General features: G+C 40.9%; 3 protein-coding genes across 3 annotated transcripts; all 3 read right to left on the bottom strand.

The window, feature by feature from the left end:
• Positions 1 to 888: 888 nt before the first annotated feature.
• LOC119943836 (olfactory receptor 478-like) lies at positions 889 to 1,830 on the bottom strand. The gene has a single exon (XM_038765012.1). The coding sequence runs from the start codon at positions 1,825 to 1,827 to the stop codon at positions 889 to 891; it is 939 nt and encodes a 312-aa protein (XP_038620940.1). The 5' UTR covers positions 1,828 to 1,830.
• A 9,269-nt stretch (positions 1,831 to 11,099) lies between these two features.
• Positions 11,100 to 12,041, bottom strand: LOC119943875 (olfactory receptor 482-like). Its single transcript, XM_038765060.1, has one exon. It carries the CDS (start codon positions 12,036 to 12,038, stop codon positions 11,100 to 11,102), a length of 939 nt encoding a protein of 312 aa, XP_038620988.1. The 5' UTR covers positions 12,039 to 12,041.
• Positions 12,042 to 15,867: 3,826 nt separating this feature from the next.
• On the bottom strand, positions 15,868 to 16,809 carry LOC119943845 (olfactory receptor 478-like). The gene has a single exon (XM_038765022.1). It carries the CDS (start codon positions 16,804 to 16,806, stop codon positions 15,868 to 15,870), a length of 939 nt encoding a protein of 312 aa, XP_038620950.1. The 5' UTR covers positions 16,807 to 16,809.
• Positions 16,810 to 24,605: the final 7,796 nt, after the last annotated feature.

Below are 24,605 nucleotides of genomic sequence, written 5' to 3'. Positions count from 1 at the left end.
CCAGAACAATTGTGGTTGGAGTTGGGGCATTCTGGGAGAGATGTGCCCATGGCATCGCTGTGGGTCAGAGACGACTCAGTGGCATAAACCTTCTTGTTCTTCACAATCTCAAGGGGCTGAAATGATTTTGACCTGTTCCAAATCCAAATTAAAGTCCATTTCACTGTTTTATTTTTTATATATTTTTATTTTTTTTTTATGATGTTTGCTGGAAGGCGTTGCATTAAGTGCTGGGTAATTTAAAAATAACACATTGTCTGTCCTACAAGACGTCGTAGTCTTCACTCCAATTTTACTGATGAGGTAACTGAGGCACAGAAAAATTAAGTGACTGATCCAAGGACGCAGAAGACAAGTGGTTGGAGCTGGGATTAGAACCCAAGTCTTATGACTCCAAGGCCTGTATTCTTTCCATTAGACCGCACTGCTTCCCAACATGATCTAAAGGCAGTGTTAATCCATGAAAAATGAATTTTCTGGCAAAAATTTTGGTACAGAGCACATTCCCGGGATATAGATGTGAATGTTTTCTTAATAAAATTCTACGTATCCACGAGTAGTGCCCAAATTTTTATTTCTTTCAAACTCCCAATTAGAATGTGTCAACAAAACAACAAATGATCACGTACTTTTTTCTTACCGTCCTTGGATTATCAATGGATTATCCCAAATTTTATTTAAAAATAATTATTCATACTTGTGTATTATCCTTATCACTGCCTCTCTCACATCCTTGTTCTAACATACAACTATTTATAAATTACAATTGGAATTTGTTATGATCTATCCCAGCTCCCACAAAGGGAATTCACAGTTGACAAGGGACAGTTGGCATGTCACACAGTCCATACTAACTCATTTCTGTGAAGAGAATGTCCTTATCCAGTTTTACCAAGAACTAACATTCTTGCCCATTATCTTCATCAGGGCCCCCTTCACATCCTTGTTCCTCAGAGTATAGATTAGGGGGTTCAGCATGGGGATCACCACTGTGTAGAACAGAGACACAACTTTATTCTGCTCCAAGGAGCGGCTGGAGTTGGGCTGCACGTAAGTGAACGTGACGGTGCCGTAGAATAGAATAAGGGTGGTCAGGTGGGAGGTGCAGGTAGAGAAAGCTTTCTGTCTCCCGTCGCTTGCCTGGATCCTCATGATGGTACAGAGGATGTAGACATAAGAGATGATTATGGTGGGGACAGTGATTAATATTACCATGGCTGCAGAGATGGAAGTAATAATTTGAGCCAGGGAAACGTCAGAGCAGGCAAGTTCTACTAATGGAGGGAAATCACAGAAAAAATGATTGATTTCACTGGCTCTGCAGAAGGCTAAACTAAACACACAAATGGTAAATAACACGCTATTTAAACAACCCCCGACATAGGAGGTAGCTATGAGCTGGACACAAACTTTATTGGACATAGAGATGGTATAGAGCAGGGGATTGCAGATGGCCACAAAACGGTCATATGCCATCATAGCCAGTAAGATGGTCTCTGAGGTCCCAAAAGTAAAGGCAGAACAGAACTGGGCAACACAGCCAGCAAAGGATATTGTGTCTCTCTCCACTAAGAAGCCCTTAAGCATCTTTGGCGTGACAGTTGATGAAAACCAAAAATCGATGAAAGCCAAATGGCTCAGAAAACGGTACATTGGTGTTTGAAGTTGGGAACTGGCCCTGATTAACATGATAATGCTGAGATTACCCATGACTGTGACAACATAAACCACAAGAAACAATGTGACGAGGAAGATCCGGAGGACAGGATCGTCCGTTAATCCCAAAATAATGAACTCTCTCATAGAAGTGTCATTTCCATCAGCCATTTTGTCCAAGTCGAAGACTCTGGATGAAAAAGATAGATTTTAGAAGCATTCCAGTCCTGCCAGCTCTCGCCTTCATACTTACCTTCCCCCTTCACCAAGTCAACCTTATTCCTACCTGCCAAGTATCGTAACCATCCCTAACTCTCAATCAGAGAGTGATAATTATTGAGCATTTACTGTGTGCAGAGCATTGTATGAAACACTTGTGAGAACACCATAAAGTAAATGATAATAATGACAATAAAGTTGGTAGACGTGATTCCTTCTCTCAAGGAGTTTACAGTCAATTGGGTAAGACAGGCACTAAAAACATTACAGCCAGGGGAGGCAACAAAGAATAAGGATTTGTACATAAGTGCTGAGTGGATGGAGTGTGCCTAACGAAATGCTCTGAAGGAAAAGACCAAAATGTAAAGACGAGGCAGAGGAGAACGAGAATGTGCAGGGTGATGGAGCAGTGTTTTTTAGTGAATAGAGCACGGATCTCGGAGTCAGAAGATCCTGAATTCTATTCCCGGACCTGCCACATGTCTGCTGTGTGACCTTAGGCAAGTTACTTAACTTCTCTGGGCCTCAGGTACCTCATTTATAAAATGGGAATTTAGAGTGTTAGCCCCAAATGGGACAGGGACTGTGTCTGGGAATTTAGAGTGTGAGCCCCAAATGGGACAGGGACTGTGTCCGACCTGACTAACCTGTATCTACCCTAGTGCTTAGAATAATGTTTGGCATATAGTAAGCGCTTAACAAGTACTATTATTATTATTATCTTTATGTTATGGAAGCCCTCCTGGAAGAGAAGTGATTTTAATGGCATAGAGGATAGAGCACAGGCCTGGGAGTTAGAAGGTCATATGTTCTATCCCAGCTCCATCACTTGTCTGCTGTGTGGCCTTGGGGAAGTCACTTCACCTTTCTGTGCCTCAGTTCCCTCATCTGTAAAATGGGGATTAAAATGTGCTCCCCATGTGGCACAGGCTCTGTGTCCAACCTTATTTGGTTGTATCCACACCTGTGCTGAGTACAGAGCCTGGCACATAGTAATAATAATAATAATAATGACATTTGTTAAGTGCTTACTATGTGCAAAGCACTGTTCTAAGCGCTGGGGAGATACAAGGTGATCAGGTTGTCCCACGTGGGGCTCACAGTCTTAATCCCCATTTTACAGATCAGGTAACTGAGGCTCAGAGAAATTAAATGACTTGCCCAAGGTCATACAGCAGACATGTGGCGGAGGCGGGATTCGAACACATGACCTCTGACTCCAAAGCCCGTGTTCTTTCCACTGAGCCGAGCGTATACCACAGTTAATAGGGCTTTGGTGGCCTGTTGAATATGAGGTGGGGAGAGAGTTCCAGGCAGGAAGGAGCATGAGAGCAAAGGGCTGATGACAAGGAAGACCAGACTGAGGCACAGTAAGTAGGTTGGTAATAGAAGAGCCAAGTGTGTGGGTTGAGTTGTAGTGGGAAAGGAGCAAGAATAGGTAGGAGCGTGAGAAGCAGTGTGCCTCAGTGGAAAGAGCAGAACTTTGGAGTCAGAAGTAATGGGTTCAAATCCTGGCTCTGCCAATTGTCAGCTGTGTGACTTTGGGCAAGTCACTTCACTTTTCTGGGCCTGTTACCTCATCTGGCAAATGGGGATTAAGATTGTGAGCCCCCTGTGGGACAACCTAATCACCTTGTAACATCCCCAGCTCTTAGAACAGTGCTTTGCACATAGTAAGCACTTAATAAATGACATTATTATTATTATTATTATTATTATTATTATTATTATTATTATTATTAGGGGGAGAACTGTAGTGGACACTTTCTCAAGCCCCCACCTTTTGCTCATGCCCTCCCCTCTGCCTGAAGCTACATTCCTTTTCAAATCTATCAGGCCAGAGCTCTACTCAGCCTCAGAATCCTCCTGATGACTCTCCTCCTCCAGGTGGAATTTCTCCATTAATTTTCTTCTCCCCAGGTTTTTCTCCCTAAGTAATAATCAATCCATCAATCAACCAATTGGGTCTGTTGAGTGCTTAGTGTGTGCAGAGCAGTGCAATAAACTTTTGGGAGAGGACAATGGAACAGAGATGGTAGACATGCTCGCTGCCCACAAGGAGTGTACAGCCTAGAGGGACAGACATTAAAATACATTATGGATATGTACAGTAGTGCTGTGGGGCTGAGGGTGGGGTGAATAAAGCCCAAAAATCCAAGTGCAAGGACAATGCAGAAGGGAAAGGAAGTAGGGGAAATAAGGGTTTAGTCAAGGAAGAGGTCTCAGCTCTCGAGAACTCAGCTACTCATAGCATTTTGTATTCATCAATTTACATCATTTAAAGACATATATTCCATTATCCATCTTTTCATTCTTTTTCTCTTTTTCACTTTAAACAATTTTGCATTCATCTCCCCCTCTATACTCTGACCTACTAGAGGGTGGGGATTGCATCTTTTACACCCAACGTTCTTTCACACGCTTAGTACAGTGTTCTACACACTGTAAGTGTTCAGTAAACATTATTGATAGACTGATATAAATACATTCTTCACCCATTTTTAAGATTAAATATCTAAGAACAATGGAGCTTAAAATTACTAATAACTGAAAAAATATATTAGCAGACAACAAACTAAATACATTATTTAGAAATAACACCTTTGCATTTCCTCTCTAGTAAAACTGACTGCCAGAATTTGGGTAAATACAGAGTGCTTTCATGAGAAGTTAATTCTTTGTATAGTCTATAAAGACCAGTAATACTATCTCCTGAAATCATATCCAAAATCAGTTGCCAGGCTAGTGGATAGAAAGATAGAGAACGTAAGATGCCATTCAAGAAAAGCAGAGACCTTCAAAGCTTTGATTCCACTGCCATATTAACTACAGAATGTCATTCACTAGAGATTCCACACATGCTCTTTCAAACCAGGTTGACTTCAGATGATAACAAAGAGAGGCAGCTCACAGAGTTCACTGACACCAGGATGCAGCAAATGGTGTGGGCGTGGCAAGACAACCTTGCAAAGTGCAAAGATTTTCACTTCACAACTTTGAAGAATTGCAATTTTGACATTTGATGATTGTGTAATTAAAATTACTCGTAGATCACACATCATTTTTTACTGCTATTACATATATTCTTGAGACATGCTCATTTGCAGTGTTTCACGTGACATCTCTGTGTAGCACTGTTTGCCCTGCACCAAACCCAGAGCACTTTATGCTTTGGTAATGCAGCCCCAGAGAGGGTATAGCCAATTCCTTCCCACGTGAGGACAGGAAATGGCCACCCTCTGTAGAATGGCATCACTAATGGTGGCATCCTTAGGGTGGCATCACAAACACTCAGTTACCTACTCAATCACCTCAACTCAGCAAAGGTCTCCTGATGGCTGGGAGTCTTTCTTCTCAGAAAAGTATCTTCCTCATTCACTTCTCTCTGCCCAGTCTCCTACCTGATCAAAACTAAAAGCAAAAAGACTGGTGTTATTAAGATTGTCTCTCTCTCCTCTATTCTCTGACTCCTTTTGCTAGACACTATCCCAATAGGATTGTTCAGAAGCCAGAGGGAGTCAGCAGACAGAAACTGGAGTTGGAAGTTGGACCAGAAAGCTATGCTTCTTTCTCAGCTACAGGGAGCAGTAATTCTTCCCTGCATGGCCTGTGAAGGAGTGAGGTGTGGACAACATATTGCCACAACTTGGTTCAAGTAGAAAGAGCACTGGCTTGGGAATCAGAGGACATGGATTCAAATCCCAGCTCTGCCACTTGTCTGCTGTGTGACCTTGGGCAAGCCACGTAACTTCTCCATGTCTCAGTTACCTCATCTGCAAAAATGGGGATTAGGACTGTGAGCCCCATGTGGGACAACCTGATTACCTTGTATCTACCCCAACGATTAGAACAGTGCTTGGCACATAGTAAGCACTTAATAGATACCATAATTATTATCATTATTATTATTAGACTGTCCATGAAACAGTGAGGCTTGTGGATTCCTGAAATATGTACTTGAGACTTAGTTGAAATTCAGCCACAAAAAAATTTCTTTTCAAAAGATTGAAAATATTGGTGTAGTTGCAGAATGTTATTTAAGTCAAATATATTGGCCCTAATGATAATTCTGCCCAATGTGCTTCATGAGTGGGAGAAATGAGATGGCAAAGAGGCTCCCAATACTAGGTAGGTGACAATAGTTTTCTCTCTACCTTCCACTACTGTTTAAGGGCTGAGCCCTCTGGTTGATTTCAGGGTCTACCTGAATCCAGTTTGTTAAACAAAATGATTCATTACGCAGTTTGACAACAGAGAGTTTGACAGAAAGGGTAAATGCCATAGGGCCATAGAGGCCCCTTCTCCATAATGAAGTCTAACGTGGCAGATAGTAGGACAAAAACTGCATCTGATCTCCTTATCTTGCATAGTTCCCAGACCTTAGTACAATGCTTGCCATATCATAAGTACTTAACAAATACCACAATTATATTATATGGTTATTATCATTATTACTTACTAGACCAGAGTATAAGGACAGGGATACTGTAATGTCAGTCTCAGCAACCGGTCTTACTCACTAAATATTATAATACTATCACAATCTGAGAGAAATGGGCATTTACTGGAGCCAGCAATTGCAATGGTAGCCTGAAATCCTAGAAGCTTTTATAGTAGTTGTCAGAGTAACTGGACTTACTGCGTTACTACAATCTACTGAGCATTTACTTCAATAAAAGTCACAGAGACCTAAGGGGAGATAGGGAAGTAAACTAAAAGGAAAGATAGGAAACTAGATATAAAAGAAAAAGGACAACAGTATAAACTAGGATACTAAGTGTTGAAAATTGAACTTTTTTTTTATTTCTGGTACTAATGATAATTGGAACTCCAGAAAGTATCTTGTATTTAATGATATGAACAATTAAAGTCAAAGAAAACTATAATGATAGTATAGTGCTCCGCATACAGTAAGCGCTCAATAAATATGATTGATTAATTGATAGATATTGCTATGGAAGAAGTTCATAAACTCTGTAATTCATCTCAGATGTGCAGAAAATACTAAAGCAGTGGAATTTTCTAAAGCATTACTCACTTGGTGAAATTAACTGCCTTTGAGCTGTTTAAGATCCACTATCTCCAGAATTTTTGCCACCATATGTGAGAATTCAATTTTGAAATTAGGTCTCTACTCTGAAATCCAAATAACCCCTTATAATTTGAAAAAGTCTTTAGAATTTTCAGATTCTTGTCCCTTTGTATCACTTCATTAAAAGCTGGGAAGACTGTGAGGGGCTGTGTCCAATAATGATAGTAGTAGTAGTAGTAGTGATAATAATAATAATAATAATAATGATAATAATAATAATAATAGTGGTATTTGTTAAGCACTTACTATGTGTCAAACACCATTCTAAGTGCTGGAGCAGATACAAGGGTAATCAGGTAGTCCCAAATGGGGTTCACAGATTTAATCCCCATTTTACAGATGAGGGAACTGAGGCACAAGAAAGTTAAGTGACTTGACCAACTTCACACAGCAGACAAGTGGAGGAGACAGGATTAGAACCCACAACCTCTGACTGCCAAGCCCATGCTCTTTCCACTAAGCCACGCTGCTTCTCTAACCTGATCATCTTGTATTTACACCCAGTGCATCGCACATAGTAAACACTAACAAGTGCCGCAATAATAATAAAATCTGCTGCATTGTTATGGCTTTAAAATCTAAAATCAGCACTTTTGAAAATAATTCTTTATACTCTCTTTTAAGTATGACACTCACCTTTGGAGGAGAAAAGAAAGATCTCAGGATCACAAAGAGATTATTGGGGTATAAATAGTGCTTTACCATGGCTGCCATGGGTTTAGGGCATTTGGGAACTGTCTCCCTTGGAGCTACAAGCCAGGGTTACATCTCTCAGTAGGAAATATATCCTTTTCTGTATGTGGTAAATTAAAATTGAATGAAACAACACTGATGATATGAGAGGTGGTAGCTAATCTATATTGCTGATTATTCCTGGATCTTGCAAGATGGTGAATTCAGGACTTAGTTTAAGATGGCTTGGAGCAATTTCTGCTGAAGAAGGAAAATAAGAGGACAAAAATATCAGCAAAATGAATTGTGAATGTTATCTCCAGAAACTCCATTGCTTTTTTAAAGTTGTTTTTTATTTCATTTTTTCAAAAGAACCAATATTTTCTCCAGTGGAAAGATCTAGGGACTAGAAGTCTAGTTCTAGTCCCAGACCTGCCACTGACCTGCTTTGTAACCTTGAGAAAGAAAGCACTCATCTCTGTGGGCCTTAACTCTAAAATGGGAATAAAATATCTGCCTTCTCTCCCTCTTAGTTTGTTACCTGTGAAGGGGGCAGTGACTGTTACCCCAACACTTTGTTCATAGTATCCATCAGTGGTATTTAATACTTATTGTGTGCAGAACAGTGCACTAAGCACTTGGAAGAGTACAATATAAGAGAGTTGGTAGCTATGTTTCCTGCCCACAAGGAGTTTAGAGTCTAGAGAAGAGCTTAGAGGGACTTAGTAAATAAGCCAAGTATTTACTCTTGCATCAATTGAAATAAGACTTACCCACCTAGGCATAGGAGACTAAATTAATATTTATCCCATTATTCGAGTCTATCCACTAACCTGTTCCCATGTCAGGAATTCTCTCCTACCCAATGTAAAGTCATCAATATATCTCCTTCCAGACAAATCCCTTTATATCTAAGTGTGTTCCCCATGGTGTTGGATAACATTTATTCCTAGCCTTTCATTTACTAAACTTTTGAAAATTTGAAGACTTGTTTTAGCAGTATTTGTTATTTACTTCCAGTGTGCCAAACACTGAGGTGGGCACAAGGTTATCAAATTAGACACAGTCCCTGTCCCACATGGGGCTCACAGTCTAAGTAGGTATTGAATCTCCATTTTACAGATGAGAAAACTGAGGCATAAAGAAGTTACATGAATTTCCAAGGTCACACAGCAGGCAAGTGGCCAAATTGGCATTAGAACCCAGGCCTTCTTAACTTATAGGCCCATGACATGTTGCTTTTCAAGACCTTTGTTAATGCATCCTCAACTTTTCCTCCTAGTATCAATTTTTAACATTTCCACATATGTTCCATTTTGTAAGCGTGCGCAGCAACACTGACAGCCTGCAAGTTCTTGGCAATCTGGGTGCCTGTGGGACCCCTTCTAGACTGTGAGCCCACTGCTGGGTAGGGATCGTCTCTATATGTTACCAATTTGTACTTCCCAAGTGCTTAGTACAGTGCTCTGCACACAGTAAGCGCTCAGTAAATATGACTGAAGGAGTGAATGAATGTGACTGGCAGGGGTGAGTGTGCAAGAGGCTTTGTACAGACCATTCCTTTCCTTTCCCAATTTCAATTCCTTTCAATTCCTTTCCCAAAGTCTTTATTTTTATCCTGGAGATATACACTTTCCCTTCCCTTTCTGTTCCCTTTGCCTGGGGGAAGGATTGTGTAAAGAGTGTGGGCTTGGGAGTCAGAGGTCATGGGTTCGAATCCTGACTCAGCCACTTGTCAGCTGTGTGATCTTGGGCAAGCCACTCAACTTTTCTGTGCCTCAGTTACATTATCTCTAAAATGGGGATTAAGACTGTGAGTCCCATGTGGAACAACCTGATCACCTTGTATTCCCCGCCCCATGCTTAGAACAGTGCTTTGCCCATAGTAAGTGCTTAACATACACCAGCATTATTATTATTATTATTGACACCACCAGTTAAAGTCTATGCATACGTTTGATGGGTTCAGCCTGGAAAGGGCAGAAATGACAAACTGGGCTGCCTGCCAAACTGTGTTGCTTTAAATCCGGATGTCATGAGCCTTCATATGAATAGATCTCTGCTGGGGAATCCATATACCTTTTCCATAATTTCCCAAGATAATTCTTCAGGATGGGGTAAGGGATTCCTGTGGAGCAAGAAATGTCTAAGACAGAATCCTTCCCACCCATGGCACCTCATTAAAATCAGAACATACCCACAGCTATTGACTGCTCGATGTTCAGAATCTTTGTTAGCATTAATTAATTAATGTGATTTCCCAACCACAGACCACCCAAAACAGTGGATCAAAAACTCATGAGGAGGCTTGAATATGTTCTTCATGAAAGAGTAAGTGTTTTTTAAAAAGCTATTAAACTAATTCCAAAGTTTATCAAAATATGAACAGAAATTCCAGTATACAAAACTTTTTATTTTCTTCTTCGAGAAAGCTAACTCGACTGTGCTGGACAGCAGCGGCATGGGAGAGAGTGGAGGGTGGAGACTCAAGTTGATTGCATGGAAGGAGGCAACGGTAAACTGTTTCCATATTATTACCAAGAAAACTCTATGGATCCACTACCAGAACAATTGTGGTTGGAGTTGGGGCATTCTGGGAGAGATGTGCCCATGGCATCGCTGTGGGTCAGAGACGACTCAGTGGTATAAACCTTCTTGTTCTTAACAATCTCAAGGGGGATGAAATGATTTTGACCTGTTCCAAATCCAAATTCAAGTCCATTTCACTGTTTTATTTTTTATATATTTTCATTTTATTTTTACGATGTTTGCTGGAAGGTGTTGCATTAAGTGCTGGGGTAATTTAAAAATAACACATTGCCTGTCCTACAAGAGGTCGTAGTCTTCACTCCAATTTTACTGATGAGGTAACTGAGGCACAGAAAAATTAAGTGACTGATCCAAGGACGCAGAAGACAAGTGGTTGGAGCTGGGATTAGAACCCAAGTCTTATGACTCCAAGGCCTGTATTCTTTCCATTAGACCGCACTGCTTCCCAACATGATCTAAAGGCAGTGTTAATCCATGAAAAATGAATTTTCTGGCAAAAATTTTGGTACAGAGCACATTCCCGGGATATAGATGTGAATGTTTTCTTAACTAAAATGATACGTATCCACGAGTAGTGCCCAAATTTTTATTTCTTTCAAACTCCCAATTAGAATGTGTCAACAAAACAACAAATGAGCACGTACTTTTTTCTTACCGTCCTTGGATTATCAATGGATTATCCCAAATTTTATTTAAAAATAGTTATTCATACTTGTGCATTATCCTTAACACTGCCTCTCTCACATCCTTGTTCTAACATCTAACATATAACTATTCATTAATTATAACTGGAAGTTGTTATGATCTATCCCAGGTCCCATAAAGGGAATTCGTAGTTGACAAGAGACAGTTGGCATGTCACAGAGTTGATGCTAACCCATTTCTGTGAAGAGAATCTCCTCATCCAGTTTTACCAAGAACTAACATTCTTGCCCATTATATTCATCAGGGCCCCCTTCACATCCTTGTTCCTCAGAGTATAGATTAGGGGGTTCAGCATGGGGATCACCACTGTGTAGAACAGAGACACAACTTTATTCTGCTCCAAGGAGCGGCTGGAGCTGGGCTGCACGTAAGTGAATGTGACGGTGCCATAGAATAGAATAAGGGTGGTCAGGTGGGAGGTGCAGGTAGAGAAAGCTTTCTGTCTCCCATGGCCTGCCTGGATCCTCATGATGGCACAGAGGATGTATGCATAAGAGATGATTATGGTGGGGACAGTGCTTAATATTACGATGGCAGCAGAGATGGAAGTAATGATTAGAACCAGGGAAACGTCAGAGCAAGCAAGTTCTACTAACGGAGGGAAATCACAGAAAAAATGATTGATTTCATTGGATCTGCAGAAGCCTAAACTAAACACAGAAATGGTAAATAACACGCTATTTAAACAACCCCCGACATAGGAGGTAGCTATGAGCTGGACACAGACTTTATTGGACATAGAGATGGTATAGAGCAGGGGATTGCAGATAGCCACAAAACGGTCATATGCCATCATAGCCAGTAAGATGCCCTCTGAGGTCCCAAAAGCAAAGGCAGAATAGAACTGGGCAACACAGCCAGCAAAGGATATTGTGTCTCTCTCCACTAAGAAGCCCTTAAGCATCTTTGGAGTGACAGTTGATGAAAACCAAAAATCGATGAAAGCCAAATGGCTCAGAAAATGGTACATTGGCGTGTGAAGTTGGGAACTGGCCCTGATTAACATGATAATGCTGAGATTACCCATGACTGTGACAACATAAATCACGAGAAACAATGTGACGAGGAAGATCCGGAGGACAGGATCGTCCGTTAATCCCAAAATAATGAACTCTCTCATAGAAGTGTCGTTTCCATCAGCCATTTTGTCCAAGGCGAAGACTCTGGATGAAAAAGATAGATTTTAGAAGCATTCCAGTCCTGCCAGATCTCGCCTTCATACTTACCTTCCCCCTTCACCCACTAAGTCAACCTTACTCCTACCTGCCAAGTATCGTAAGCATCCCTAACTCTCAATCAGAGTGATAATTATTGAGCATTTACTGTGTGCAGAGCATTGTATTAAATACTGTGAGAACACCATAAAGTAAATGATAATAATAACAATAAAGTTGGTAGACGTGATTCCTTCTCTCAAGGAGTTTACAGTCTATTGGGTAAGACAGGCACTAAAAACATTACAGCCAGGGGAGGCAACAAAGAATAAGGATCTGTACATAAGTGCTGAGTGGATGGAGTGTGCCTAACGAAATGCTCTGAAGGAAAAGACCAAGATGTAAAGACGAGGCAGAGGGGAAGGAGAATGTGCAGGGAGGTGGAGCAGTGTTTTTTAGTGAATAGAGCACGGATCTAGGAGTCAGAAGATCCTGAATTCTATTCCCGGACCTGCCACATGTCTGCTGTGTGACCTTAGGCAAGTTACTTAACTTATTAAGTTATTCCTGGATCTTGCAAGATAGTTAATTCAGGTCTTAGTTTAAGACGGTTTGGAGCAATTTCTGCCGAAGAAGGAAAATAAGAGGAGAAAAATATCAGCAAAATGAACTGTGAATGTTATCTCCAGAAACTCCATTGCTTTTTTAAAGTTGTTTTTTATTTCATTTTTTCAGAAGAACCAATATTTTCTCCAATGGAAAGATCTTGGGACTAGAAGTCTAGTTCTAGTCCCAGACCTGCCACTGACCTGCCTCGTAACCTTGAGAAAGAAAGCACTTCATCTCTGTGGGCCTTAACTCTAAAATGGGAATAAAATATCTGCCTTCTCTCCCTCTTAGTTTGTTACCTCTGAAGGGGGCAGTGACTGTTACCCCAACACTTTGTTCATAGCATCCATCAGTGGTATTTAATACTTATTGTGTGCAGAACAGTGTACTAAGCACTTGGAAGAGGACAATATAAGAGAGTTGGTAGCTATGTTCCCTGCCCACAAGGAGTTTAGAGTCTAGAGAGGAGCTTAGAGGGACTTAGTAAATAAGCCAAGTATTTAGTCTTGCATAAATTGAGATAAGAATTACCCATCTAAGCATAGGAGACTAAATTAATATTTATCCCATTATTCGAGTCTATCCACTAATCTGTTCCCATGTCAGGAATTCTCTCCTACCCAATGAAAAATCATCAATATATCTCCTTTCAGACAAATCCCTTTATATCTAAATGTGTTCCCCGTGGTGTTGGATAACATTTATTCCTAGCCTTTTGTTTACTAAACTTTTGAAAATTTGAAGACTTGTTTTAGCAATATATGTTAATTACTTCCAGTGTGCCAAACACTGAGGTAGACACAAGGTTATCAAATTAGACACAGTCCCTGTCCCACACGGGGCTCACAGTCTAAGTAGGTATTGAATCTCCATTTTACAGATGAGAAAACTGAGGCATAAAGAAGTTACATGAATTTCCAAGGTCACATGGCAGGCAAGTGGCCAAATTGGGATTAGAATCCAGGCCTTCTTAACTTCCAGGCCCATGACATGTTGCTTTTCAAGACCTTTGTTAATGCATCCTCAACTTTACCTCCTAGTATCAATTTTTAACATTTCCACATATGTTCCATTTTGTAAGTGTGCGCAGCAACACTGACAGCCTGCAAGTTCTTGGCAATCTGGGTGCCTGTGGGACCCCTTCTAGACTGTGAGCCCATTGCTGGGTAGGGATCGCCTCTATATGTTACCAATTTGTACTTCCTAAGTGCTTAGTACAGTGCTCTGCACACAGTAAGCGCTCAATAAATATGAAGGAGTGAATGAATTTGACTGGCAGGTGTGAGAGTGCAAGAGGCTTTGGACAGACTAATCCTTTCCTTTCCCAATTTCAATTCCTTTCAATTCCTTTCCCAAAGTCTCTATTTTTATCCTGGAGAGATACACTTTCCCTTCCCTTTCTGTTCCCCTTGCCTGGGGGAAGGATTGTGTGAAGAGTGTGGGCTTGGGAGTCAGAGGTCATGGGTTCGAATCCTGACTCAGCCACTTGTCAGCTGTGTGATTTTGGGCAAGCCACATAACTTTTCTGTGCCTCAGTTACCTTATCTGCAAATTGGGGATTAAGAGTGTGAGTCCCATGTGGAACAACCTGATCACCTTGTACTCCCCCCGTGCCCCCCAGTGCTTAGAACAGTTCTTCGCCCATAGTAAGTGCTTAACATACACCAGAATTAATTATTATTATTATTGACACCACCAGTTAAAGTCTATGCCTAAGTTTGATGGGTTCAGCCTGGAAGGGGCAGAAATGACAAACTGGGCTGCCCGCCAAAGTGTGTTGCTTTAAATCCGGATCTCATGAGCTTTCATATGAATAGATCTCTGCTGGGGACTCCATATACCTTTTCCATAATTTCCCAAGATAATTCTTCAGGATGGGGTAAGGGATTCCCGTGGAGCAAGAAATGTCTAAGACAGAATCCTTCCCACCCATGACACCTCATTAAAATCAGAACACACCCACAGCTATCGACTGCTCGATGTTCAGAATTTTTGTTAGCATTAATTAATTAATGTGATTTCCCAACCACAGACCGCCCAAAACAGTGGATCAAAAACGAATAAGGAGGCTTGAATATGTTCTTCATGAAAGAGTAAATGTTTTTTAAAAAGCTATTAAACTAATTCCAAAGTTTATCAAAATTTGAACAGAGATTCCAGTATACAAAACTTTTTATTTCCTTCTTCGAGAAAGCTAACTCGACTGTGCTGGACAGCAGCGGCATGGGAGAGAGTGGAGGGTGGAGACTCAAGTTGATTGCATGGAAGGAGGCAACGGTAAACTGCTTCCATATTATTACCAAGAAAACTCTATGGATCCACTACCAGAACAATTGTGGTTGGAGTTGGGGCATTCTGGGAGAGATGTGCCCATGGCATCGCTGTGGGTCAGAGACGACTCAGTGGCATAAACCTTCTTGTTCTTCACAATCTCAAGGGGCTGAAATGATTTTGACCTGTTCCAAATCCAAATTAAAGTCCATTTCACTGTTTTATTTTTTATATATTTTTATTTTTTTTATGATGTTTGCTGGAAGGCGTTGCATTAAGTGCTGGGTAATTTAAAAATAACACATTGCCTGTCCTACAAGAGGTCGTAGTCTTCACTCCAATTTTACTGATGAGGTAACTGAGGCACAGAAAAATTAAGTGACTGATCCAAGGACGCAGAAGACAAGTGGTTGGAGCTGGGATTAGAACCCAAGTCTTATGACTCCAAGGCCTGTATTCTTTCCATTAGACCGCACTGCTTCCCAACATGATCTAAAGGCAGTGTTAATCCATGAAAAATGAATTTTCTGGCAAAAATTTTGGTACAGAGCACATTCCCGGGATATAGATGTGAATGTTTTCTTAATAAAATTCTACGTATCCACGAGTAGTGCCCAAATTTTTATTTCTTTCAAACTCCCAATTAGAATGTGTCAACAAAACAACAAATGATCACGTACTTTTTTCTTACCGTCCTTGGATTATCAATGGATTATCCCAAATTTTATTTAAAAATAATTATTCATACTTGTGCATTATCCTTATCACTGCCTCTCTCACATCCTTGTTCTAACATACAACTATTTATAAATTACAATTGGAATTTGTTATGATCTATCCCAGCTCCCACAAAGGGAATTCACAGTTGACAAGAGACAGTTGGCATGTCACACAGTCCATACTAACTCATTTCTGTGAAGAGAATGTCCTTATCCAGTTTTACCAAGAACTAACATTCTTGCCCATTATTTTCATCAGGGCCCCCTTCACATCCTTGTTCCTCAGAGTATAGATTAGGGGGTTCAGCATGGGGATCACCACTGTGTAGAACAGAGACACAACTTTATTCTGCTCCAAGGAGCGGCTGGAGTTGGGCTGCACGTAAGTGAACGTGACGGTGCCGTAGAATAGAATAAGGGTGGTCAGGTGGGATGTGCAGGTAGAGAAAGCTTTCTGTCTCCCGTCGCTTGCCTGGATCCTCATGATGGTACAGAGGATGTATACATAAGAGATGATTATGGTGGGGACAGTGATTAATATTACCATGGCAGCAGAGATGGAAGTAATAATTTGAGCCAGGGAAACGTCAGAGCAGGCAAGTTCTACTAATGGAGGGAAATCACAGAAAAAATGATTGATTTCACTGGCTCTGCAGAAGGCTAAACTAAACACACAAATGGTAAATAACACGCTATTTAAACAACCCCCGACATAGGAGGTAGCTATGAGCTGGACACAAACTTTATTGGACATAGAGATGGTATAGAGCAGGGGATTGCAGATGGCCACAAAACGGTCATATGCCATCATAGCCAGTAAGATGGTCTCTGAGGTCCCAAAAGTAAAGGCAGAACAGAACTGGGCAACACAGCCAGCAAAGGATATTGTGTCTCTCTCCACTAAGAAGCCCTTAAGCATCTTTGGCGTGACAGTTGATGAAAACCAAAAATCGATGAAAGCCAAATGGCTCAGAAAATGGTACATTGGTGTTTGAAGTTGGGAACTGGCCCTGATTAACATGATAATGCTGAGATTACCCATGACTGTGACAACATAAACCACGAGAAACAATGTGACGAGGAAGATCCGGAGGACAGGATCGTCCGTTAATCCCAAAATAATGAACTCTCTCATAGAAGTGTCATTTCCATCAGCCATTTTGTCCAAGTCGAAGACTCTGGATGAAAAAGATAGATTTTAGAAGCATTCCAGTCCTGCCAGCTCTCGCCTTCATACTTACCTTCCCCCTTCACCAAGTCAACCTTATTCCTACTTGCCAAGTATCGTAACCATCCCTAACTCTCAATCAGAGAGTGATAATTATTGAGCATTTACTGTGTGCAGAGCATTGTATGAAACACTTGTGAGAACACCATAAAGTAAATGATAATAATGACAATAAAGTTGGTAGACGTGATTCCTTCTCTCAAGGAGTTTACAGTCTATTGGGTAAGACAGGCACTAAAAGCATTACAGCCAGGGGAGGCAACAAAGAATAAGGATTTGTACATAAGTGCTGAGTGGATGGAGTGTGCCTAACGAAATGCTCTGAAGGAAAGGACCAAGATGTAAAGACGTGGCAGAGGGGAAGGAGAATGTGCAGGGAGGTGGAGCAGTGTTTTTTAGTGAATAGAGCACGGATCTCGGAGTCAGAAGATCCTGAATTCTATTCCCGGACCTGCCACATGTCTGCTGTGTGACCTTAGGCAAGTTACTTAACTTCTCTGGGCCTCAGGTACCTCATTTATAAAATGGGAATTAAGAGTGTGAGCCCCAAATGGGGCAGGGACTGTGTCCAACCTGACTAACCTGTATCTACCCTAGTGCTTAGAATAATGTTTGGCATATAGTAAGCGCTTAACAAGTACTATTATTATTATTATCTTTATGTTGTGGAAGCCCTCCTGGAAGAGAAGTGATTTTAATGGCATAGAGGATAGAGCACAGGCCTGGGAGTTAGAAGGTCATATGTTCTATCCCAGCTCCATCACTTGTCTGCTGTGTGGCCTTGGGGAAGTCACTTCACCTTTCTGTGCCTCAGTTCCCTCATCTGTAAAATGGGGATTAAAATGTGCTCCCCATGTGGCACAGGCTCTGTGTCCAACCTTATTTGGTTGTATCCACACCTGTGCTGAGTACAGAGCCTGGCACATAGTAATAATAATAATAATAATGACATTTGTTAAGTGCTTACTATGTGCAAAGCACTGTTCTAAGCGCTGGGGAGATACAAGGTGATCAGGTTGTCCCACGTGGGGCTCACAGTCTTAATCCCCATTTTACAGATCAGGTAACTGAGGCTCAGAGAAATTAAATGACTTGCCCAAGGTCATACAGCAGACATGTGGCGGAGGCGGGATTCGAACACATGACCTCTGACTCCAAAGCCCATGTTCTTTCCACTGAGCCGAGCGTATACCACAGTTAATAGGGCTTTGGTGGCCTGTTGAATATGAGGTGGGGAGGGAGTTCCAGGCAGGAAGGAGCATGAGAGCAAAGGGCTGATGACAAGGAAGACCAGACTGAGGCACAGTAAGTAGGTTGGTAATAGAAGAGCCAAGTGTGTGGGTTGAGTTGTAGTGGGAAAGGAGCAAGAATAGGTAGGAGCGTGAGAAGCAGTGTGCCTCAGTGGAAAGAGCAGAACTTTGGAGTCAGAAGTAATGGGTTCAAATCCTGGCTCTGCCAATTGTCAGCTGTGTGACTTTGGGCAAGTCACTTCACTTTTCTGGGCCTGTTACCTCATCTGGCAAATGGGGATTAAGATTGTGAGCCCCCTGTGGGACAACCTAATCACCTTGTAACCTCCCCAGCTCTTAGAACAGTGCTTTGCACATAGTAAGCACTTAATAAATGACATTATTATTATTATTATTATTATTATTATTATTATTAGGGGGAGAACTGTAGTGGACACTTTCTCAAGCCCCCACCTTTTGCTCATGCCCTCCCCTCTGCCTGAAGCTACATTCCTTTTCAAATCTATCAGGCCAGAGCTCTACTCAGCCTCAGAATCCTCCTGATGACTCTCCTCCTCCAGGAGGAATTTCTCCATTAATTTTCTTCTCCCCAGGTTTTTCTCCCTAAGTAATAATCAATCCATCAATCAACCAATTGGGTCTGTTGAGTGCTTAGTGTGTGCAGAGCAGTGCAATAAACTTTTGGGAGAGGACAATGGAACAGAGATGGTAGACATGCTCGCTGCCCACAAGGAGTGTACAGCCTAGAGGGACAGACATTAAAATACATTATGGATATGTACAGTAGTGCTGTGGGGCTGAGGGTGGGGTGAATAAAGCCCAAAAATCCAAGTGCAAGGACAATGCAGAAGGGAAAGGAAGTAGGGGAAATAAGGGTTTAGTCAAGGAAGAGGTCTCAGCTCTCGAGAACTCAGCTACTCATAGCATTTTGTATTCATCAATTTACATCATTTAAAGACATATATTCCATTATCCATCTTTTCATTCTTTTTCTCTTTTTCACTTTAAACAATTTTGCATTCATCTCCCCCTCTATACTCTGACCTACTAGAGGGTGGGGATTGCATCTTTTACACCCAACGTTCTTTCACACGCTTAGTACAGTGCTCTACACACTGTAAGTGTTCAGTAAACATTATTGATAGACTGATATAAATACATTCTTCACCCATTTTTAAGATTAAATATCTAAGAACAATGGAGCTTAAAATTACTAATAACTGAAAAAATATATTAGCAGACAACAAACTAAATACATTATTTAGAAATAACACCTTTGCATTTCCTCTCTAGTAAAACTGACTGCCAGAATTTGGGTAAATACAGAGTGCTTTCATGAGAAGTTAATTCTTTGTATAGTCTATAAAGACCAGTAATACTATCTCCTGAAATCATATCCAAAATCAGTTGCCAGGCTAGTGGATAGAAAGATAGAGAACGTAAGATGCCATTCAAGAAAAGCAGAGACCTTCAAAGCTTTGATTCCACTGCCATATTAACTACAGAATGTCATTCACTAGAGATTCCACACATGCTCTTTCAAACCAGGTTGACTTCAGATGATAACAAAGAGAGGCAGCTCACAGAGTTCACTGACACCAGGATGCAGCAAATGGTGTGGGCGTGGCAAGACAACCTTGCAAAGTGCAAAGATTTTCACTTCACAACTTTGAAGAATTGCAATTTTGACATTTGATGATTGTGTAATTAAAATTACTCGTAGATCACACATCATTTTTTACTGCTATTACATATATTCTTGAGACATGCTCATTTGCAGTGTTTCACGTGACATCTCTGTGTAGCACTGTTTGCCCTGCACCAAACCCAGAGCACTTTATGCTTTGGTAATGCAGCCCCAGAGAGGGTATAGCCAATTCCTTCCCACGTGAGGACAGGAAATGGCCACCCTCTGTAGAATGGCATCACTAATGGTGGCATCCTTAGGGTGGCATCACAAACACTCAGTTACCTACTCAATCACCTCAACTCAGCAAAGGTCTCCTGATGGCTGGGAGTCTTTCTTCTCAGAAAAGTATCTTCCTCATTCACTTCTCTCTGCCCAGTCGCCTACCTGATCAAAACTAAAAGCAAAAAGACTGGTGTTATTAAGATTGTCTCTCTCTCCTCTATTCTCTGACTCCTTTTGCTAGACACTATCCCAATAGGATTGTTCAGAAGCCAGAGGGAGTCAGCAGACAGAAACTGGAGTTGGAAGTTGGACCAGAAAGCTATGCTTCTTTCTCAGCTACAGGGAGCAGTAATTCTTCCCTGCATGGCCTGTGAAGGAGTGAGGTGTGGACAACATATTGCCACAACTTGGTTCAAGTAGAAAGAGCACTGGCTTGGGAATCAGAGGACATGGATTCAAATCCCAGCTCTGCCACTTGTCTGCTGTGTGACCTTGGGCAAGCCACGTAACTTCTCCATGTCTCAGTTACCTCATCTGCAAAAATGGGGATTAGGACTGTGAGCCCCATGTGGGACAACCTGATTACCTTGTATCTACCCCAACGATTAGAACAGTGCTTGGCACATAGTAAGCACTTAATAGATACCATAATTATTATCATTATTATTATTAGACTGTCCATGAAACAGTGAGGCTTGTGGATTCCTGAAATATGTACTTGAGACTTAGTTGAAATTCAGCCACAAAAAAATTTCTTTTCAAAAGATTGAAAATATTGGTGTAGTTGCAGAATGTTATTTAAGTCAAATATATTGGCCCTAATGATAATTCTGCCCAATGTGCTTCATGAGTGGGAGAAATGAGATGGCAAAGAGGCTCCCAATACTAGGTAGGTGACAATAGTTTTCTCTCTACCTTCCACTACTGTTTAAGGGCTGAGCCCTCTGGTTGATTTCAGGGTCTACCTGAATCCAGTTTGTTAAACAAAATGATTCATTACGCAGTTTGACAACAGAGAGTTTGACAGAAAGGGTAAATGCCATAGGGCCATAGAGGCCCCTTCTCCTTAATGAAGTCTAACGTGGCAGATAGTAGGACAAAAACTGCATCTGATCTCCTTATCTTGCATAGTTCCCAGACCTTAGTACAATGCTTGCCATATCATAAGTACTTAACAAATACCACAATTATATTATATGGTTATTATCATTATTACTTACTAGACCAGAGTATAAGGACAGGGATACTGTAATGTCAGTCTCAGCAACCGGTCTTACTCACTAAATATTATAATACTATCAAAATCTGAGAGAAATGGGCATTTACTGAAGCTAGCAATTGCAATGGTAGCCTGAAATCCTAGAAGCTTTTATAGTAGTTGTCAGAGTAACAGGACTTACTGCGTTACTACAATCTACTGAACATTTAGTTCAATAAAAGTCACAGAGACCTAAGGGGAGATAGGGAAGTAAACTAAAAGGAAAGATAGGAAACTAGATATAAAAGAAAAAGTACAACAGTATAAACTAGGATACGAAGTGTCAAAAATTGAACTATTTTTTGTATTTCTGGTACTAAAGATAATTGGAGCTCCAGAAAGTATCTTGTATTTAATGATATGAACAATTAAAGTCAAAGAAAACTATAATGATAGTATAGTGCTCCGCATACAGTAAGCACTCAATAAATATGATTGATTAATTGATAGATATTGCTATGGAAGAAGTTCATAAACTCTGTAATTCATCTCAGATGTGCAGAAAATACTAAAGCAGTGGAGTTTTCTAAAGCATTACTCACTTGGTGAAATTAACTGCCTTTGAACTGTTTAAGATCCACTATCTCCAGAATTTTTGCCACCATATGTGAGAATTCAATTTTGAAATTAGGTCTCTACTCTGAAATCCAAATAACCCCTTATAATTTGAAAAAGTCTTTAGAATTTTCAGATTCTTGTCCCTTTGTATCACTTCATTAAAAGCTAGGAAGACTGTGAGGGGCTGTGTCCAATAATAATAGTAGTAGTAGTAGTAGTAATAATAATAATAATAATAATAGTGGTATTTGTTAAGCACTTACTATGTGTCAAACACCATTCTAAGTGCTGGAGCAGATACAAGGGTAATCAGGTAGTCCCAAATGGGGTTCACAGATTTAATCCCCATTTTACAGATGAGGGAACTGAGGCACAAGGAAGTTAAGTGACTTGACCAACTTCACACAGCAGACAAGTGGAGGAGACAGGATTAGAACCCACGACCTCTGACTGCCAAGCCCATGCTCTTTCCACTAAGTCACGCTGCTTCTCTAACCTGATCATCTTGTATTTACACCCAGTGCATTGCACATAGTAAACACTAACAAGTGCCGCAATAATAATAAAATCTGCTGCATTGTTATGGCTTTAAAATCTAAAATCAGCACTTTTGAAAATAATTCTTTATACTCCCTTTTAAGTATGACACTCACCTTTGGAGTAGGAAAGAAACATCTCAGGATCACAAAGGGATTATTGGGGTATAAATAGCGCTTTATCATGGCTGCCATGGGTTTAGGGCATTTGGGAACTGTCTCCCTTGGAGCTACACGCCAGGGTTACAGCTCTCAGTAGGAAATATGTGCTTTTCCGTATGTGGTAAATTAAAATTGAATGAAACTTAACACTGATGATATGAGAGGTGGTAGCTAATCAGTATTGCTGATTATTCCTGGATCTTGCAAGATAGTTAATTCAGGTCTTAGTTTAAGATGGTTTGGAGCAATTTCTGCTGAAGAAGGAAAAATAAGAGGAGAAAAATATCAGCAAAATGAATTGTGAATGTTATCTCAAGAAACTCCATCGCTTTTTTAAAGTTGTTTTTTATTTCATTTTTTCAGAAGAACCAATATTTTCTCCAATGGAAAGATCTTGGGACTAGAAGTCTAGTTCTAGTCCCAGACCTGCCACTGACCTGCTTTGTAACCTTGAGAAAGAAAGCACTTAATCTCTGTGGGCCTTAACTCTAAAATGGGAATAAAATATCTGCCTTCTCTCCCTCTTAGTTTGTTACCTCTGAAGGGGGCAGTGACTGTTACCCCAACACTTTGTTCATAGCATCCATCAGTGGTATTTAATACTTATTGTGTGCAGAACAGTGTACTAAGCACTTGGAAGAGTACAATATAAAAGAGTTGGTAGCTATGTTCCCTGCCCACAAGGAGTTTAGAGTCTAGAGAGGAGCTTAGAGGGACTTAGTAAATAAGCCAAGTATTTATTCTTGCATAAATTGAGGTAAGAATTACCCATCTAGGCATAGGAGACTAAATTAATATTTATCCATTACTCGAGTCTATACACTAACCTGTTCCCATGTCAGGAATTCTCTCCTACCCAATGTAAAGTCATCAATATATCTCCTTCCAGACAAATCCCTTTATATCTAAGTGTGTTCCCCATGGTGTTGGATAACATTTATTCCTAGCCTTATGTTTACCAAACTTTTGAAAATTTGAAGACTTGTTTTAGCAATATTTGTTAATTACTTCCAGTGTGCCAAACACTGAGGTAGACACAATCAAATTAGACACAGTCCCTGTCCCACACGGGGCTCACAGTCTAAGTAGGTATTGAATCTCCATTTTACAGATGAGAAAACTGAGGCATAAAGAAGTTACGTGAATTTCCAAGGTCACATGGCAGGCAAGTGGCCAAATTGGGATTAGAACCCAGGCCTTCTTAACTCACAGGCCCATGACATGTTGCTTTTCAAGACCTTTGTTAATGCATCCTCAACTTTACCTCCTAGTATCAATTTTTAACATTTCCACATATGTTCCATTTCGTAAGCGTGCGCAGCAACCCTGACAGCCTGCAAGTTCTTGGCAATCTGGGTGCCTGTGGGACCCCTTCTAGACTGTGAGCCCATTGCTGGGTAGGGATTGTCTCTATATGTTACCAATTTGTACTTCCTAAGTGCTTAGTACAGTGCTCTGCACACAGTAAGTGCTCAATAAATATGATTGAAGGAGTGAATGAATGTGACTGGCAGGGGTGAGAGTGCAAGAGGCTTTGTACAGACCATTCCTTTCCTTTCCCAATTTCAATTCCTTTCAATTCCTTTCCCAAAGTCTCTATTTTTATCCTGGAGAGATACACTTTCCCTTCCCTTCCTGTTCCCCTTGTCTGGGGGAAGGATTGTGTAAAGAGCGTGGGCTTGGGAGTCAGAGGTCATGGGTTCAAATCCTGCTCAGCCACTTGTCAGCTGTGTGATCTTGGGCAAGCCACTTAACTTTTCTGTGCCTCAGTTACCTCATCCGTAAAATGGGGATTAAGACTGTGAGTCCCATGTGGAACAACCTGATCACCTTGTATTCCCCCCCCCCCACCCCAGTGTTTAGAACAGTGCTTTGCCCATAGTAAGGGCTTAACATACACCTGCATTAATTATTATTATTATTGACACCACCAGTTAAAGTCTATGCCTAAGTTTGATGGGTTCAGCCTGGAAAGGGCAGAAATGACAAACTGGGCTGCCCGCCAAAGTGTGTTGCTTTAAATCCGGATTTCACGAGCCTTCATATGAATAGAT

This window comes from Tachyglossus aculeatus, chromosome 22, assembly GCF_015852505.1.
Source record: "Tachyglossus aculeatus isolate mTacAcu1 chromosome 22, mTacAcu1.pri, whole genome shotgun sequence".
Classification (NCBI taxonomy): Eukaryota; Metazoa; Chordata; class Mammalia; order Monotremata; family Tachyglossidae; genus Tachyglossus; species Tachyglossus aculeatus.
Note: the sequence above shows the minus strand (reverse complement) of the source record. Positions and strands in the feature narration are given on the sequence as shown.